Source organism: Rhamphochromis sp. 'chilingali' (genome assembly GCF_963969265.1).
Source record: "Rhamphochromis sp. 'chilingali' genome assembly, chromosome: 22".
Taxonomy (NCBI): Eukaryota; Metazoa; Chordata; class Actinopteri; order Cichliformes; family Cichlidae; genus Rhamphochromis; species Rhamphochromis sp. 'chilingali'.
In genome coordinates, this window is record NC_137950.1 from 14070309 (window position 1) to 14090293 (window position 19985).

Genomic DNA, 19985 nt, shown 5'->3' on the forward strand with positions numbered 1-19985 from the left:
AAAGATAAGTCATGTGACTTACGTCAGAGTGGATCCCACACAGGCATGGGTCTTAGGCTACGTCCACACCTCAACAGGTATTTTTGAAAACTGAGTTTTTTCTATGCTTTTGAGCCTTTAGTCCACACAAACTGCATTTTCAATCACTGAATACTGATATTTTTAAATACTCCTGCCATGGTAAAGATTTTCGAAAAACTCTGTTTTTGCGTTTAGGTGTGGACGAGGAAAACAGACTTAGTCACGTAATGCCAAAGGTGTGTACCTTGACGTCATGCTGTGCGCCACATTATTGTTTACATGAGATGAATTTCTACAGTGGCGGATATGGACAAAATGCTGTTGCTCTTACTATCTGCAGTTTTTACATGGTTACATATGCATACTCAATTACTGTCACTCCATTTAAAAAGACAGAGGCATTAGAGTGAACTTCTCCATTTAACAGACGCTCTCAAAACACAAATCCCAACGTTGTCTTCGGGTTTGAATATTTTTTTTAATTAAATTTATGCATGCTGTATGCATTTTGTTCATTCCTAAGTTGTGAGTCTACACAACAGCTAAAATACAGTCTTTGGTTATTAACATTTGAAATGATGAAGGCACTTGAAAAGTAACACAAAATTAGTTGCCTTTCCAGAAAAACAAAAAGAAGTACTCAAGATTTGCATAAAACCCTGTTTACTCTTTTCCTCCCAGGCTTCTAGACTTCTGATTGGCCATTTCTACACTGTTAGGATTTGGCATGTTCTTCACAGTGTTTGACTGCGTCTTTTGGTGTTTACATGTGGACTGAGGTATTTTTTTCAAAACCACATGTGGATAGAATTTCTTTTAAACTAAAATGGAAAATTTTTCTTTTCAAAAATACCCGTGTACGTGTGGACGTAGCCTTACTCTGTTCAAGTGTCATTTTGGTTCTAGTGGTTTGAGGTAGAACACTTGACAGATTAAGAAACCACAAGGGTTTGCACAGATTTTCCCAGGTTTTCACCAAGTGTGAAAACATTCGTAACTTGTGTTTGTGTGGTTTAATGTATTGCAGCATAAAATGTATTTTTTATTAATAAAATATCCTGAAATGCAGAGTTCTTTTAAGTGCCCGCCCTAACTCTATGTAAGGCAATTATGTCATGCTCATCTGTGCCCCCCCCCAACAAAACAAAGGCATATATAAATATCCCTGCAGATTACTGTTTACAGTTTAATAAATATGCGTATGTGTTTTGTACAGTAAAATGGCAGGCTAAAAGGATGGGAAACTACATATCCACACATACATGCACAATATCCACTCGCAGTACAAGTTGTTGTTGGACGATCGACTGCGAGGGCAGCTATGCTGAGGAGATTAGTAAAGGGCTGGATGTACTACAATCTCTTGAGTCTAATGGATAAACACTGCCATCAGTGTAATAAACAGTTTTCCCCTGGCGCAAGGAAAAGCTTTGAATACTTCAACATGTTAAATTTACCAACCCTGCAACTACAACACGATAAAAGGTGAATGATGGTCTAAATTTTTCTTTAGTCAGACGTAAAGCAACAGATGTGTTGTCTGCCTTCTAATATCAGTAGGAGGGGGGGAAGTGGGGGGATTAAATGACAACATTTCTCTAGTGATTTGCCAGTGCTTTAGCTTTGGTGGAAAGGGTTGCAGGGAGCCTGCCAGTTCTAGTCAACAGCATACCCAAGGATTGATAGGTGTGCAGGGTCTTCAACAAGCCAGAGGAAAAGCTACAAGAAAGACACCGAACTAGAAGTTGCCTCCTTTTGGTGTTGACAAAATTAAAGGGAGATATCAACAGGTAAGATAAATATTCAGTAAAATTTCAAACACTGTTGTTATGATTAAGTGGAAAAATCCTAAAAAAAAGGGTCTAAACTGAGGAGAAAAACATGCTGTATTTCTGTGTGTGTATTTTCTTCCTGTTGGCTTTGAAGAAACCAATTTAAAGGACCACTAATATTGCAGATTGTTCATTTTACATACTTTAGTTTCCTATTAGATATCACATCGTGTTTTCAATTTTAATAAATGTCCTTCAGTGATCATTTAATTTCATTAAGCTATATTCAATTTCAATGTTCAATTATTAAACACAGTAAATGGGTGCAGTAAAAATTACTTTTACTGCCATTTTTGTTTGCTTTTAAAATGGAAATACAGCTCATAATAACTACTTATTAAAAAATCTGTTTTTTCCAAAAGTTGCCTGTGTTCCACTTAACCTCATTTAAATATTGTTCTAAACAGTCAATATGACAGAAACAGTGGCTTTATGCAAGGCAAACCAAAGGATGATACCAACCCCTATTTTTTAAAGCTTTGAGAATCTGTGGTTTTGGATTAATATTGTAGAGGCATAGTTTAATCCAGTCCACAGCAGAGTCAGTGATGAGAGAGAAATGGGGATGGGCTGAACGTGGGAGTGAAAGCGTGGGCCACGAGATGGAGGAGAGCATGAGAGTAACAGAGGGATTAGGGTCAGCCATGTTGAGCATCTGGCTTAGAGTTGTCCTATGCTCTTCAACCTTCCTGCAACACATTAACACAGGGATTACACAGCATGCATGTAAAGTTGTGTTATCATTCAATGTGGCAGCCAACTTAAAAACAGCGTGAATAACTGTAGTAATTCTAATGTTTTGGCAGCTGACATGAGGCTGGTCGGTGCTGGGGTTCGAGTCCGGAGGGCCGCTGAGCCGTCTGAACCAGAATCGGAGGAAACAACAGAGCCTGCTCATCATGAGCACTCTCATTCAGAACACCATGAGCACTCACATACAGAACATCAACCTGGGCACGACTACAACCACATGAAGGAAAAGTTCATGAATGAGCTGAGTCATCTGTCAAGTAAGCTACTGCCACAATCTGCAAAATGATACAGAAATCCATAAACCAGTGATGACGTAAACTAAATGTGGCTATTGGGGAGGAAACTATCCCTGTGCAGAATTTACATTATGTCAAATTTATATTTATCAAAGGGATTTATAATTTATTTATCGAAAGGAGCCAGCTGAGGAGGTTCGGGCATCTGATAAGGATGCCTCCTGGAGTGAGGTCTGGGCTTCTCTACTTAGGCTGCTGCCCCTGTGACTCGGCTCCAGATAAGCAGAAGAAGATGGATAATATTTATCAATGTATTTACCAGTTATGTTTAGGAGTTATGTTTATAGTCTTCCACAAAAGTTCAAGCTACTGTAGATGTAAGGAGAAATTTCCAACACTAAATTGCTCTTTTTAACATAAGTGATGTGGCATAAAGAATGATTTCAAAGAACGTCAACAGTTTAAGTGTTTATGCCTACAATGACAGAACACGAAAACGTGCTTCTGAGTCATTTTGCCAAGAAATGAAGAACTACTGCTTATGATGCTAAGAGTAAAGCGTTTAATGAGCTTCTGCGGTTGGTGGAGCAACTAGTGGTGGCTGTGGGTTTACAGACTGTTATTATCTCAATGCTGACATGTGTGTTATTGACATAACACAACATTAGCAAAACATAGATAACAAAGTGCTTAAAATATAATTTTGAGAAAGTTTTAGTTATTGTGGTAAAAAGAAGAAATCATGATTTATTTTGACATTATGCATTACACCTTTGGTTCTGTCTCCAAGCTCATGAACAGCTGTTAATGTCTGAAGGGGAACTGCTATGTTTTGCTTTTACTTTCTGAAATATATTTATTGTTACAGTGGCAGATACTCATAAACAACCATGAGCAAAGTCTGAAAAAATGAGGTAATCACATACAAATAACTGTGAGTTATTTGACCTATTTCAGATCAAACATAAACTAAGCCTCTGCGCAAAGGCCCAGTATTAGAATATTTTGAAATTTAAATGAGGCGTCCACTATTCTAAGAATGCATTCCAGTGCAGAAATCTTATGCCATCTCTAATTCATTCATATGTTGCTTGGGAAATGGGAAATGGATTCACTGATTATTGAAACACGTGGAAACATAGATAAACGTTTTTGCCTCATAAATGGTATGAGGCAAAAATCAGGCTTTGTACAATTATAAAGAGCTTGAAAGGTAATATTTAATATGAACACCTTAATTCTGCAACACAGTCTGAACTCTCTTAAGCAGCTTTCTTGTAATTTCCTAAGTAGTCTTCAGAAATAGTTCTCTAGGCTTCTTGAAGGACATTTAAAGCTCTTCTTTGGAAGTTTGCTTCCTTTTGTTCTGTTCTCTGTCAAGATGATCCCACACTGCTTCAATAAAGTTGAGGTCTGGGCTCTGGGGAGGCCAGTTCGTGTGTGTGTGTGTGTGTGTGTGTGTGTGTGTGTGTGTGTGTGTGTGTGTGTGTGTGTGTGTGTGTGTGTGTGTGTGTGTGTTTAAATCCAGGTATACTTTTACTGCTAGTATGTTTGGGATTATTGTTATGCTGAAAAACAAAGTCTTTTTCCAGATGGTACTGCGTGGGTGATCAAAATCTCCAAGCACATTTTTGCATTCATAATTCCATCAGTTTTGACAAGATCTCCAACACCACTGGTTGAAATGGAGGCCCAAACCATGACAGAACCTCCACCGTGTTTTACAGAGGCCTGTGGACACTCACTTTTGTACATCTCTCCTGACTTCCTTTGTGTATACCAGGGGTCGGGAACTCCAGGCCTCAAGGACTGGTGTCCTGCAGGTTTTAGACCCTCGGTCAACACACCTGACTCAAATGATTAGTTCATTATCAGACTTCTGGAGAACTTTAAGACATGTTGAGGAGGTAATTTAGCCATTTAAATCAGCTGTGCTCGATCAAGGACACATCTAAAACCTGCAAAAATACTATTTTATGCCCATCAAACTGTGTTATCTTTGGCATTCATATATTCAACTAAAGAATTCCTTCTTTGCTAAATTATGTGTGTGGACAAAACACTAGTTCATCTATTGTGTTAGTTTTAGTTTTTTTTTCTTCTTGAATGCAAAAAGGCATTTGTTTGAAAAAGCCCAAATACAAGAACTGGACTGAAAATGAGTGAAAAAGAACCCAATGTTCACAGTCCTTCAGAAAGTCTGGAGAACTAATGCTCAAGACCTTGCTGCTCAAAATCGAAAATATCACAAATGAGGGGTGGCTCAAAACTTTTGCACATTACTGTAAAAAACAATTAGGTGGATAATAGGTCCCCTTGAACAATATTGTTATAACTGATTAACCTGATGCAACTGAACACTGGGAAAAAGTGACTTTCCCTAGTTTTTTTTGTAATTTTAAGATATAAAAAAGTTCAATCCTCTTCTTAAGGTACGAGATCAGCAAGCTTTTAAAAAACCTTCCATAGAGAGAATTGAAAAGTGAGGATATCAATCTGAAGTTCTGACTCATATTTGTTTAATGAGGTTTTGGTTGTTGTTTCAGCATTGTGTTAGTTCTGTGTATGTTAACAGCAAAGGCGGATCAGAGATTTCCAGCACTTTCATGATAACCATACTTCTATAACATCCACTGATGGGCCAACCCATATCTCTATTTTGGCAGTTCCCATGTGGGCAGTGGGAGCCATTGTTGTGGTGGTTCTGGTCTTGGTGGCATGCTTCATCTTCTGCATTTTTAAGAAATGCTTTGGTAAAAAGAAAAAGCCAAAGAAAGCGAGGGAGGGGAAGGCAGGTCGCCGCAGAAAGGCAAAGGAAGGTGAAGGAGAGACTGGAGAGAAGGTACGCCTATCACTGTATTATATTATCTTATCTTACCAGCTCAAGAACTACAAGAAAATCGTGTGTGTGTGTGTGTGTGTGTGTGTGTGTGTGTGTGTGTGTGTGTGTGTGTGTGTGTGTGTGTGTGTGTGTGTGTGTGTGTGTGTGTCTGTTTTAATCTTATAGGAGGGGGAGGTGAAGAAAGAAGGGGAGGAAGAGGAGAAAGAACAGGAAAAGTTGGGTAAACTGGAGTTTTCCTTGGACTACAACTTCACAGATGCTCAGGTAAGTCCTCCATGGAAATGTCAAAATTCCTACCCTTTTTCTTTTTGACCACTTAAACCACTGCAGACCAGTTCTGTCCAGATATATTAAAGTTCTGTATTTTTAAGTATTTCTATTTCATCTACCGGAACCAAATTCCTTGTATGTGTCTGCACATATACTTGGCCAATAAACACGATTCTGATTGTGATTCTGATTCATTTACAGTTTAGTTTAGATTTTTATTCCAGATAACTAAAACATTTTTCTCAACTAGTTTTAGTCTTTACTTATAGATAACTCTAATAACATTGATTCTGACACTTGATCTCTTTCCTCTAAAGCTCATCGTGGGTATCCTTCAGGCTCAGGACCTTGCCGCTATGGACATGGGGGGGACTTCAGACCCCTATGTCAAAGTTTTTTTGCTGCCAGATAAAAAGAAGAAGTACGAGACCAAGGTTCAGCGCAAAAACCTGTGCCCTGTTTTCAACGAAACTTTCATCTTCAAGGTACTACTTGTCCTTGTCGACTTGATGCTGTCAGGGTTTTGTCTTTGTCACAGCTCGAGTTGGTGCTTCGGGCTGTTGCTTTTCACGCTTCGCTGGGCACAAGTCTCCACTTCCTCTTCAGACTTTTCTTCCCCTTAATCAACCTCAATCTGTCCCTTCCCCCCAAAATACCAATGCAGTATGTTTTGAAATGTCTGTTATCATTTTCCCCCTCTTTTTAGATTCCATACGCAGAGCTGGGTGGAAAGACTTTGGTCTTGCAGGTTTTTGACTTTGATCGATTCTCCAAGCATGACATGATCGGTGAAATAAAGATTCCCATGAACAGTGTTGATTTGGGTCAGCCAATGCAACAATGGAGGGACTTGGAGAGTGGTGAGAAGGAGGAGGTACTGTATCTTTGTTTAAACATGTTTCAGCTCTTCAACCCTTCAATGCTAAACATCTGGATAATAACCCTTTTTCAATATTCTCTTCACAAAATTTTATCCCTGCAGGAAAAACTGGGTGATATCTGCATCTCATTGCGCTATGTACCCACTGCCGGGAAACTGACAGTGAACATCATGGAGGCAAAGAACCTTAAGAAAATGGATGTTGGAGGTTTATCAGGTAATCAGGCCTCATGATTTTATCAGTCAAATAAATGAAAAAATAAATCCCCAAGTATCATAAGGAATTGAAATAGACATGCATGATGCAACTCACCTTCACTTCCTCTTTCAAAAGACCCATATGTGAAGATTGTTCTGCAACAAAATGGGAAACGGATTAAAAAGAAGAAGACAACAGTAAAGAAAAACACACTCAATCCTTATTTTAATGAGAGTTTCAGCTTTGAAGTCCCCTTTGAGCAAATACAGGTACCTTTTATTACCGGTAATCAGTTTTGAAACACCAAGCACTGTGTGGACAAGCTTGTCATTTGTATTTCTTTTGCCTTTCAGAAAGTGCAGGTTGTCATCACAGTATTCGACTACGATAAACTTGGAAGCAACGACCCTATTGGAAAGACCTTTATGGGTTATGGAGCTACAGGAGTCGGACTGCGCCACTGGTCAGACATGCTTGCTAATCCCAGACGTCCAGTAGCCCAGTGGCACACTCTTCTGCCTGAAGAAGAAGTAGATGCGGCACTCAAAGCAAAACCTCGTTAGAGTCACACCTGAGTAGTGACTGCTGCCAATATGCTACTTGTTGGTAAACCCGAAGTTTTCTTAATTTCTATTTTCTCCTTTCCATTTTATTTCCTTTGAGACACATATTGCGTGTGTGTGTGTCTGTAGGTGTGTATATATGCACCTGTCAAGCAATGTTTGATATTTGGCTGTTATTAAAACCTTGTCTCCCCATATTTACCTCATACCATAAACCAAAGTGATTGTCTTTATAAGCCTAGAAACCACATATCTGTAAATGTGCATCTCTTGTGTAGGCCCATGCAAGGTTATGTTAAAAATTGATGAAAGAGAGTTTATTCACATAATTACTCAATGATGTGAACTTTGTTGTTTTTTAATGTATTTTGGGCCTTTTTGCTCACTTTCTAGTGTTGTGGTGCAATAAACAAATAAACCTACAATGGAATGTTTCACATTAATGCTCAGTTTCTTTTAATAAATTGAATAAACTTTAACAATGAAGGCACTCATAGAAGAGCGTACTGTGTAATTCACTCTTTTCACCAGTAGATGGTGTCTACGTAGCCAAAAGTGTTGCCTAGCAACAGAACCCAAACTTACTTTCAGCTTCACACTTTTTACAGCTGTCGTCAAAGAGTCGGTCGGGTGAGGTTTAACAAATAGTTTTTGATATTATCTAAGGTTTTTTAATTACAGAATTAAAGTCAGAGACACACTTATGCGTTTGAGCAATAGCTGTATTTTCAGGGCACCATTTAAAAGTTCTGTAGCAGTTGGCTAGCATTAGTTGAACTAAGCTATTTTATATTTTTACGGCTTTGTGTTAAGATATGGTCCCTTGCCTACCGCCGTTTGTTTTGTCTTGACGTAAACCAACGGGGTGCACGCCTTCGTTTGCCTTTCTTTGCAGTATGAGTGCTGGACGGGCATCTGAGGGTGCGGGTTGCATCACTTGGTGGGGCTTCAGTCCTGCACGCGACCTGCTCCATATCGGTAAGAGTCTTGGCTGCACGAGGATCCTGTGAGTGGGCCCGCGCACGTGCGTCAGAGCAGATAAAGGATTGTATGAGTTGCTTTGATGTTTTTCAAGAGTATTCATTTATTATGCTGCGTTGAGTGCATTTAAAAATAGACAGCCACGTTTTAGTTTCACACACATAAATACACAATACACGTGTGATATCTCAAAATTAGGTACAGTCAGTCGGGGTTTTTTTTTTTTTTTAGGTTTTTTGAATAGAAAAAATAATGGTGTACTCATAAATATAGATTTATTAGTGTGCAATTCTAAATTTATTTTAAATTCCAACAAATAAAGAATTAAAGCATTAAAAATACATAGTGTAAGATGTCATGTTGCCTCTTGAATACAGTGATCCCGATGGACTGTTCTGCCTGATCTTATGTATGTGGCCAGAGAATTGCCACATATGTCTTATATCAGAGACAGAAAAGAAGTTAATTCTCAGGAGTTCATGTGCTGAGGAGGCAAGTTTTAATTAATGTTTGCACCTTCATACTCAAGATATGAAGAATTATTTTATTATCTGAGAAGGGATCCACTTCAACAATTAAGTGAAAGCACAAAAAGAGACAACACAATCAGCATCTGAATAAAAGTTCATCCTCTTCCTCCTCTCAAGCCCCATCTCCTGAACTGAAGTCAGGAAGACATGCATAAACATGCTTATTTATTCCTGATATTGCCGCAGTTACTGATCGTCAGCAGATTAAACATGCGACCCTCCTGTCTCTGGACAGCTGATGATGAACCAGCTAAACAAAAACACCAGCTGGTTATAAACTAGCCAAATGTACTTCTGAGGCTAATGGTAGGCCTCAGAAGTACATTTCCTCCCAATAAAGTGTTTGATTACATTCTCACATTGCATGAGAGTCCAACAATTCTGGATCCGCTTAAAAGAAAGTTTCACTAATGCCAGCTAACAGCAGCTAACAGAGGCAAAAATAGCACTGATGATCAATCATTTGTCACATTATAAGATAAGATAAGATAAGATAAGATAAGATAAGATAAGATAAGATAAGATAAGATAAGATAACCTTTATTAGTCCCACACGTGGGAAATTTGTTTTGTTTTATAATTGGTCACACTGATATAAATAGTGTTTATCACAGTTGGATCTTGGAGTTGATGGCAATATTTGAGTGAAGATGAGGCTGAAATGATTTAAAGACTGTAAAACAACTAAATGCATTTTTCAGTGAGTTTTTTGGTGCAGCTGTAGACAGTTTGTCTTCTGAACATTTTGCGGAAATTTGTTCAAAGATTGAAATTTGACATTTGAAAGGTATGGTGTCTGATCCTTCCACTCAAAATCACACAAATCAACCTCGGTAAGTCGACCCAGAACTGGATACACGCAATGGATCAGCAAACTGTGTCATCCGTCAGTCGTGTTTTATCATCTGATACTGTATCCTACACTGTGTCTCTGTCAACTCTGTCAGTATCACAGGTCCATCAGTAAACATCTGACCTGTTTCTCCAGATTTCTATATTCAGTTTCTATCACCTACAGTTTGTCCCTGTCAGGTTAAATGTACTGAGGTTCCTTATCCAGCAACAGAAGCATAATATGTGTTTTCTCTCTCTCTCTCTCTCTCTTTCTCTTACTAGGCCCTGAGAGATGTGAAGGGGAAATGAATGTTTTACTGGTGGGCAGTGGAGATCCACGACATATTTTAAAGACGATTGCCGGTTTGCAAGACAAACAAAGTGTCCATGTGAGCCTAAGTCTTTTAAAACTGCAAATGGCTAACAATACTTTGAGCTTCAAATAACTTCTTTTTGCCACACTGCAGATATGGGTCATAGAAAACAACATGGAGGTGGTTGCCAGACAGCTGCTGCTCCTCTACCTGGCACTGATTCCCCAGGACAGCATGGGGATTAATGGTACATGGGAGTTGGATAAATTATTCATTTTATTAAAGCAAGATATGTTGTTGTCCATAAACCAGTGGGGTTTTTTAATCCTTATTTTAAATCTTTAGAGAAGACCGAAGTTTTCCTAGAGGTGTTTGGAAACGCAGAAATCCGCAGTCAGGCAGAGGAAGTACTGCAACGTGTAGCATCACAACTTTCTCTGTCTGTTACTGAAACAATGGCAACGCATGCCTGTCTGAACACAACTCTCCTTAAGGTACAAACATCTGCTGAGGGAGCTTATTTTTACCTAAACAGCCAGACATTGCAGCTTGCTCAGTATAACCTGTAGTGCACTGCACATAATCATTAAAATTTGTAAGTGTAAGTGCTTTACACATTCAGAAAAAGCTTCAAAATTTTATTCACTGAGTATGGACACTTTTTACAGTTTAAGGAGCGAGACGAACTGGACATGATATTTAAGTCATGGATCCAAACTCGGTCTTCATCACCAGAGCGTCCTGCTCCTATCATGTCCAAAGCTTGGGATTATCGAGTCAGGCAACACCTCGGGACACGCTATGACTCCAAGAAGGGCTGCTTTGACTGGGATCTTACAATGAAGCTTCATGAGAAAGGGGTATCTGAGTACTTTCTGCACATTCCTCTGGTGTGGCCAGAGATTTTGCAAATAAAAAGTTGGTTAAAGAAATTCAAATATATGTTTGTGTCCTGGTTGTCTGCAGTGTGGCGTCATCAACAGACAGCAATACATGCGATGGAGGGAACAGGGACTGGCATTCGAAATGAGGGAAGGCGTCTATCAAATAACTAATCCTAGTTTGCTGTCTTCAAGAGTCTTTAGTCAGGTAATTACATATCGTTTTTTTCTACATCGCTCTTCTACAGTGCCGTGAATTTTTCCCTTCAATGATTTTTTTTTGTCACGTGTTTCACATTTGGGATCATTAAAGAAATCTTAATATTCGACCAAGATACACTGTGTGGATAGAATATGCAGTTTTTAAATTATGATTTCATTTATTAGGAGGAAAAAAAACTATCCAAACATGCCTGGCCCTGCTTGAAAAAGTCATTGTCCTCGTATTGTTTTAATTCAGCCACTGGAGGATTTTAAGTATGAACAGACTTGTTTAAAGCTTGTCAAAGTAACTCAGTCTGATTTTAGTCCAGACAAACCTTCCAAAAAGTTCAGCTTTTGACTCATCATCAAGATGTTTTTTGGCAAACATGAGAGAAGCCTGTTCTTTTTGGTCAGCAGTGGTTTTCATCTCGGGGCTCCTGTGGATGCCATTTCTGCTTAGTCTCTTTCTTATTGTTGAATCATGAACTCTGACCTTAACTGAGGCAAGTGAGCCCTGCAGTTCTTTAGATGCTGTTCAGGGTTTTTTGTGCCCTCTGGATGAGTCATCTATGTGCTCTTGGAGTAATTTTAGTAGGCTGGCAAGGTTCACCCCGTTTCATGTTTTCTTCATTTGTGGATAATAAGGACTCTAACTGTGGTTCACTGGAGTCCCAAAGCCTAATAAAATTCTTTGTAACCATTTGTAGATGATAGATAGAGAAGCCTGCTCTATCTATCACCTAAACAGAACAGACAGGTTCTGTTTAAATGATTTCATGATCCAGCAGGTCTGGCATTAATCAGGCCTGAGTGTGAAGGAGAAGAAATTCAACTCAGCCATAAAGAATGTGGTTATCACAGTTCATTCATGATTCAACAAAAGGGGCAATGCCTTTTTCACACAGGGCCAGATAGGTAAGCATAACGTTTTTTCCCCTAATAAATAAGACCATCATTGAAAACCTGCATTTTGTATTTACTCGGGTTATCTTTGTATTATATTTAAAATGAGTTTGCTGAACTGAAACATGTAAGTGTGACAAATGTGTGAAAAACCATATCAAGAAATCAGGAAGGGGCCAGCTACTTTTTCACTTCACTGTAAACAGTAAGTTGACGAAGGAAGCTAATTTTGGTCATGTGTCTGTACAGAAAGGAGACAAAGTATCCATCAGGGGATACTGGGGAGACATTGTTTCTAGTCCCTACCTGTCCTTTGGCATTGAAACTGATGACAAGAGTCTGCTGAAGACACAGAATGGGCAACCCATTAAGGTAAAACATACAAAGTTTTCTGTCTTTTTCTGTCTTCATTGCTGGAATCAGTGTGCGCACATCTCTAAACACATTACTGTCTGTCTGTTGTCATCCATCCTGTTCTCACATCCACAGACCGCCCAGGATATCTCTTTCGCAAATCTGCAAGGATTGTTCCAGTCCCTGTCCAGCAGACGGGGCTGCCCTACTACTTCTCAAACATACACCGATGCAGAGGACGACACATCCATACGGACTGTCAGTATTAAAGGTGAAATGCTAAAAGGCCTTCAGCTTTAGCTTTGATTAAAACCAGAGTGTAAAACCACTGTGACAAAAAGACCCTTAAAGTGATGTGAAAGGTTGGTTTCTATTTTTATATGTTCTTTCATTTTGTTCTTTTGGACAACTTTAAGAGAAGTTTAAAGGGGAATGAGGTGCTCCAACTATTTACTGTATTACTTCCTGTCTTCATGCAATATGTTTTGATGTTTCATTTCCAGAAAATAGCAACTAAAACCAGCACTGCGTTTTCTCTAATCCCATTCAGACTTGATGTATCCAAATGGGATCTCTGTCACCTTCCTGCCTTTGGACTCATTTCACAAACTGCCTGAGAAACAGAAATATTCCCAATTCTTCAACACCATTTACTTCTCCGCCAGGTGGATTTTTCTTTAAATGAATACGAAATATATTAAGTCATCTTGAAAAAATATTCCTTTAGCATCCAGTCACCTGGACTGCACACTACTGATATAACTGCTGACCATGTTTCGTTCTCTGTGCTTTTGCTTCCTTCTCTGCCTCTGCTGTAAAGCTTTGTGCACCAGTTGGGCCCGATGATGAGACAGATTGCAGCACCAGACGCTGTGCTTGTCGTGGAGTTGGCCAAGTGAGGGTTTTTTTAGTAACACAGGGCTCGTTACCATGGCCACCAGGACTACAGTGACTGCCGTGTATCGGCATTTGCATATGGGATATTTTGAGTTTGCCACATATTCCTTATAATTCAATTGTGACACTGTTCTTGAAAGTTAATAGCGACAGCGATTGCCATATTTGGATTCACAGTGCATTCCTGTGTCATTATGTGTGTCTCAGGTACATTTTGGATCTGAATAAAGAGCAAGAAGCTGGCTTTGCAAAGAAAGTAGAGGACATCGCTTTAGAGGCTGGATTTGAACCTTGGCATGAGGGGACCAGTAATGACGTCCACGCCGTCTTCGTACAACACATAAAGTAGAGATGTTCGTATCGCAGCATAGCTGTTTACCAAGATGCGAGAGACACTTAGCATAATAAAGCCATACAACAGAGACATTTCACATCTTGTTTATCAGCAGTTTGCAAACCAACTAGGAGGAGCTGTCAGATGCTTCAGATAATAATTCATATTTGTTTGGTAGCAACTATGAATTAATAATATTTCACATCTTGTTTAAATGAAACCATTACAGCAGTTCAAATATATTTATATGTGTATTTTAATAGCCACAAATGTAAGTATAAGTTGATGTATTCAAATAAACCCTACAGGAAGCCATTATTTGAACACTGCAAAGGTGCTGGAAGTTTGTCCTGGAACTAGTGAACCATCCTCTTGTTTGTTTATGCTTCCTGTGTGTGTCTGTGTGTGTATGAGGTCACTTCCAACGTCCTCCAACTTTTCCCTTGCCATGTCCCTTTTTGCTGCATTAAGAAAAAGGAAGATTAAAAGGAGATCGTAAACAGTAGTTCACAGGAGATCAGCGAAATGTAAGAGAGTAAAGTAGTGCTAGTTCCTCTTTCTGCTCTGTCGCTTTATTTAAATATATTAAATAAAGTGTGTGTGTGTGTATCCTGTTCAGAAAGTAGCAAGATCTTAGATTATTGTGTTTCCTGTGCGTGTGTGGTTGTTGCCAGTGACCTGTGAAATCTTTGCATAGTCAAAGATGTGCAAAGAGTTGATCTACCTACAACCCTGCACTTAGCTCCCTTGTTTTGTGGGTAGATTGAGACAAGCCGTCTGACTCACAATTTCTGAGCGTGTTGGATCCTGTTCAGGAGGACATTGATCTGAAAAAGAAAAAGTACATAAGAATATAATGTCTCCGATTTCTAATATAAAAATCTTAAATATTCCCAAGTAAAGGGCTAACCTCATATTTCTGTCTCTTCATCTTCTCAGTCAGATCAAACTTTTCTGACTCCAGCTGGTGGATCCATTCCCACATCTCCTTGGCTCGCTCTCTAAAACACAAAAGGCATTACAGCTTGTGTCTAAGGCTTAAACAATTGTTTGCCTCAGGCTTATCCAGCTGATATATCTATAACATGTAGCTAAATAAAAATGTAATCCAGTGAAGGCTTTAACTGACCTCAGGCCATCCTCTTTCAGGCTCTCAATTGCCAGTGGCTTGCGTCTTTCTGCCAGTGTCTTCTTTTTGATTTCCCTTGCAGTTTGTCTTTTACCCCGTTTCTGCTCTGCCTGTAAGAAACGACCGCTCTTGCCCAGTCACATCAGCCTAGAAATGCACCTCACATATCTGCAGAATATAGCGGTACGCCTGCCCGCAAATGAATCACTTGAATCCCTCTGACCTTTGCTAGGAACCCTCCAAAGTGAGCGCCCATGTTGGAGAGAACTTTCTTCTTCTTGGCCTCATCATCTGCTCTCTTCTTTGCCTCTTCATCCTCTTTCCTCTGCCGCTCCTCCTGAGTTGCATCGTCACTTAAATTATTCTTTTCTTTGTTGGATTATTGATATTTTCATGGAATAAGCAACATATGTGTTAACATATTTCATTACCGCTATCCGTGTTTGTCTGTCCCGCTCTTTTTCAGCCCTTACACGCTGCTGCTCAGCTCTTTCTGCCCTCCGGCTTTCCTACATTGAAAAAAAAAAAACAACTCTGCTGCTTTACTCTCTATTAGCCTGAATGGTGACTGCACCCTGACAAATCCCTTTTTCATACAAACAAGTGAGGGGAAAATAGACAAACATGCAAAACAAGAAAATAGTATGGGGAAGGGCATTACAATTCTTGCTTTGAGTCCAATCAATTCCTCTTCTTCTTTCTTCCTCTGCTCAAAGTGGACCTCAATCAGTGTCTGTAGTTCCAGAAGATCTTTTTCCATCCTTTTCCTATGGATATCCTAGCATGGGAGAAACTTACTGGGATTACTTATGTTTGGTTTTCGTGTAATGTATTTCTTTTCTTAAACAATGATATTAAGGCACTTACATCAAAGTCAACCCTCTCTCCCTCTGGGATTTTTGGTGCACCGAGTTGCGTAAGTGGCCTGTAAAACCACATGAAGGCGTACTGATTTGCTATGCTTTGTTTTTTACTAATCAAATCATTTTGAAAGCTCACAGCATAATATTCTTGTATTTTCTTACTTGTATTTGGGCCGTTCTTCTTCAGTATGGCAGCCAGAAAAGTAATGAAACAGTAAATCAGTTATTATCATCATTATTATTATTGTTATTGTTATTAGAATAATCAAAAATACATCTTGAAACAGAAAAGCTCAAGTTAAACCAAGTTTATATCAGACAGGAAGCTGTTTATCTTTATCTTATTCTAACCATCTCACACTCAACGTCGCAAAGACAAAGGAGTTGATAGTGGACTTCCGGAGGTGCAGAGAAGTACACACCCCCATCACCATCAACGGCGCTGCTGTGGAGAGAGTGAGCAGCTTCCGGTTCCTTGGTGTACATCTGGCTGAGGATCTTACGTGGTCAGTACACACAAACAAAACAATGAAGAAGGCGCAGCAGCGCCTCTTCTTTCTCAGGAGACTGAAAAGATTCGGCATGAGCCCCCGCATCCTCAGGACCTTCTATCACTGTGCCATTGAGAGCATCCTCACTGGATGCATCACCACCTGGTATGGCAACAGCACCGCCTACAACTGCAAAGCTCTCCAGCGAGTAGTGCGGTGCTCTGAACGGATAATTGGAGGTGAGCTTCCCTCCCTCCAAGACATCTACAGGAAGCGCTGCCTGAGGAAAGCGGGGAGGATCATCAAGGACTCCAGTCACCCCAGCCATAAACTGTTCAGACTACTTCCATCAGGAAGGAGGTTCTGCAGCATCCGGTCCCGTACCAGCAGACTGAGAGACAGCTTCTTCCACCAGGCCATCAGACTGCTGAACACTTCATAGACACCTCAGCTTCACTACTGGAACTTTAACATTATGCACTCCATACTGTACAGTAATGCCACTGTTTTGCACATGTCTCAACTATGTATATTTTTATATATTTTATTTTATTGTTTACTCTATTTAATTTGTAAAATATGTGTATACACACACACACACACACACACACACACGTAGAAAAATATTTAGTATACACATCCAGAAATGCATATACTATTATATATTGTACATATATTTATTAGTTTCAGATGTAGCCATTCTTGTATTTTGCTTGTTTACATTATTGTATTTTGCACAACTCTGTTGCTTGTGAAGCTCGCACACAAGCATTTCACTCACATGTGCTGTACCAATGTACCTGCACATGTGATGTGACAATAAAAGTGATTTGATTTGATTTGATTTGTTGGAACCTCCCTGCAATTCATTTTCATTTACTGTTTGAATCAAGCTGTTTACCTTCTTTAAAGCTCACTTTCTTCATATTGGCAGCCACTAACAAGCAAAACAGCATGCAGGTGAGTCTCTTATGCTCACCTCCAGAGATTAAAATGTTAAAGATTCCCACATAGTACACAGCCAAGAGTGGAAATAAATGAAACAGAGGAGTCAAGGAGGCCATCTATGTCCAGCTTGAACAGCCGTCATTAAGTAGAGGTGGTGGCCTATGACACCATTTGTCAGCTACTTGGAACACAGTCTTGAGATCCTTTCCCATGCGATTCAACCCCAACTCACACCTCGACCCATGTGACCTTTATAACTCGTATGGTGAGGGTGGGAAAAAAAATTCACAAATGTTACAGATGTTTCTAACGACTCACATGATGAAAGAGCAGTTCAACTCAGCACTCTCTAAACCACCTCCAAGGTGACAGCCCCACCTTTGCCAGCTTTGCCTCTCCAAAGCATGAAATGGACATGCATGCAAAAGTTGCAGAACCAGAAAGGGGAGATAATATATTTAACCCTGTGAGACCCAACCCATCAAAAAATAGCCAGAAATTTCAGATTTTTTGGAACTGAGATGTTCTTATAACAAAATCCACAATTTTTTTTCTGTATCATGTTTATGATATATTTATTATATATTTTTTGTATCGCATTTGATAAATTGGGCGTGTTTGGCAACTTTTTGTTAACAACAATGTTAATTTTAGAGGAAAAAAAAGAGTTTTGTCCATAACATTTTGAAATTATGGCAAGTATTGATCATGTTGATGACATAGAGGTCTCAGAAATTCATGTAGCAAATATGATACAAATGGCATTATAGGGTTAAAACCAAGAAGTGGCTAGTGAGCAAGGAATGTATGAAGTATGCTAGGTCCTTAATCACCAGAAATAATTAAGCTAGGCGGCTAATGTGTATTTACATGTAAATCTGTTAGTAATGTCTGTTTAAATGCTTTCCGATCATTTTCATGTTTGCTTTAAATAAAATATCTCCCTCTGCTGGTGCTGCAGCTTACAGGCTACCTCAACATGCGTGTCCAAATGGACCAGCGCATCTATTACACGTTTTTCCGTGATACTGGGTTGTGCACTAAGGTAGTGATTATGGACTACCCACAGAAATACAGAATCAACACGTAAACATTAAGTCAATTACAGGATTTAAACCATATTCGCAATTGTGTGGGTCTATGGGGTGTCTCTACTACTGGATTGCTAAAACAGCTGGTAGTTGATCTGTTATCTCCAAGGTATGCTAAATATAATCAACCCACACTGAGCCTTCAGTCTCACCTCCCTCTCCCTGCTCCTCATCTTCTTCTGGAGAAAGAAAGAGTCACAGTCTGATTGAGTTGAGATATGAATTGCAGCTTATATATTTATTAAATGAAAGAATTGCTGCCCTTACCCTCGTGATGCCCTCTAAATCAAAAGGAATTGAAAGAATGCATTAGACGTGCCATAAAACACAAGTTAATGAATTAGAACTTTCTGGACTGGATCGACTCACCCGTGTTCATCTAAGTAAGACATGATGACACTGGAAAGACACATAGAAATCAGTGCTATTATGTATAGTTATAATGCACCACACGTCTTTTTCCAAACCTTTGAAATTAAAAAAGCAACATCCAGTGTAAGATTTTACTTTAGGGGATAAGATTAAGTGAAAGGCCATTTGGAGCTAATGATCTAGGAATAGAAGAGGCCAGAGGGACACTGGATTGGAGCAGCATCCAATTATCCAGGATCAGAGTGAGGTAACAGCTGTCCAGTCCATCTTGTTTAATTTGATTTACAAGAGAGAATGTGGGATAGAAGGAGATTAAGCTGGTCGGCTAGCTGCTATTAACACCAGCCAAGTCCTCTATTATCATTTGATCTACGTGCAGTCTCAGTAAATTAAAAGGATCTTTAAATACGTGCGTAGCCTCACAGATATTTTAACCATTACTTCATAGGTTTATGCACATGTGTCACTGTGAGATGTTGCATGAGTACAAAACCATGTTTGACTGATCAAATAGACAAAAACCAACAAAGGCAAATTTGGGATATTGAAGTCTCATTCCTATGCAAATGTATGATACTACCTGTTTACAGGCACTGATAAAAGTGTCTACAATACCTCACAGGTCAATTTTAGCAAGGATTTTAAGATATGACTGTGTCAGTCTAAATAAACAGGTATGGACAAAAGGACTGAAGGATTTCAGGAGGATTTTATTGCATTAATTGACCAGCAGAGTTACCGAGAATAACTGGAGCATGTTTATTCTGAGAAATGTTACACCTTTATCATCACCCACTAACACACTGGTGGGTCCAGTATTTAAATACATTACAGAATTGTTTTGATCAAGAATAAACCACTGAGTTTTTTCACTTCATGAAAATCCCAAACACCAAATACTGCACACTGGGTGTTTATATTTCACTCAAAATAACCGGAAAAGACACTGAATATAACAAATAAGTCATTTCCAAATCCAAACTCACTAATCTGAGCAAAGTTTTTAGTGTCTTATCATCAAAGTCGTTCCATTTATTACAAATGCTTGATTTTTCATAGCTGTTAATTTAGCAATACTAAGTTGAGCATGTGCTCAGTGGAAACTGTAGCTCGAGCTGATTATCTTATTTGGATGTGGATGGTGCTATAATTTAAATGTCAGTTTAGATATCATAGGAAAAGGTCAAAGTACATACCTGAACAGCAGACAACAACACTGATGTTGAAACGAAGAGCAGTAACAAGTGCAGGGGAAACACAGCT

At 39.2% G+C, this 19985-nt stretch overlaps 3 protein-coding genes across 3 annotated transcripts; 2 read left to right on the plus strand and 1 right to left on the minus strand.

Annotated features, from left to right (window-relative positions):
* Window positions 1-1664: 1664 nt before the first annotated feature.
* syt5b (synaptotagmin Vb) lies at window positions 1665-8074 on the plus strand. Its single transcript, XM_080873273.1, has 9 exons — window positions 1665-1811; window positions 2660-2863; window positions 5509-5684; window positions 5850-5948; window positions 6272-6439; window positions 6661-6828; window positions 6937-7051; window positions 7169-7302; window positions 7387-8074. The coding sequence occupies exons 2-9, from the start codon at window positions 2665-2667 to the stop codon at window positions 7594-7596; spliced, it is 1269 nt and encodes a 422-aa protein (XP_080729399.1). The 5' UTR covers window positions 1665-1811; window positions 2660-2664; the 3' UTR covers window positions 7597-8074.
* A 78-nt stretch (window positions 8075-8152) lies between these two features.
* On the plus strand, window positions 8153-14161 carry dnaaf3l (dynein axonemal assembly factor 3 like). The gene is made up of 12 exons (XM_080873398.1): window positions 8153-8226; window positions 8492-8574; window positions 10224-10330; window positions 10409-10502; window positions 10601-10749; window positions 10924-11115; window positions 11222-11344; window positions 12493-12615; window positions 12733-12868; window positions 13148-13262; window positions 13418-13492; window positions 13702-14161. The coding sequence occupies exons 2-12, from the start codon at window positions 8493-8495 to the stop codon at window positions 13841-13843; spliced, it is 1338 nt and encodes a 445-aa protein (XP_080729524.1). The 5' UTR covers window positions 8153-8226; window position 8492; the 3' UTR covers window positions 13844-14161.
* Window positions 14162-14212: 51 nt separating this feature from the next.
* Window positions 14213-18742, minus strand: LOC308390286 (troponin T, slow skeletal muscle-like; the record flags this gene model as incomplete). The annotated part of the gene is made up of 11 exons (XM_080872080.1): window positions 14213-14289; window positions 14615-14655; window positions 14739-14829; window positions 14958-15067; window positions 15181-15294; window positions 15389-15466; window positions 15619-15735; window positions 15825-15882; window positions 18484-18529; window positions 18618-18631; window positions 18720-18742. 11 exons carry the CDS (start codon window positions 18740-18742, stop codon window positions 14244-14246), a joined length of 738 nt encoding a protein of 245 aa, XP_080728206.1. The 3' UTR covers window positions 14213-14243.
* Window positions 18743-19985: the final 1243 nt, after the last annotated feature.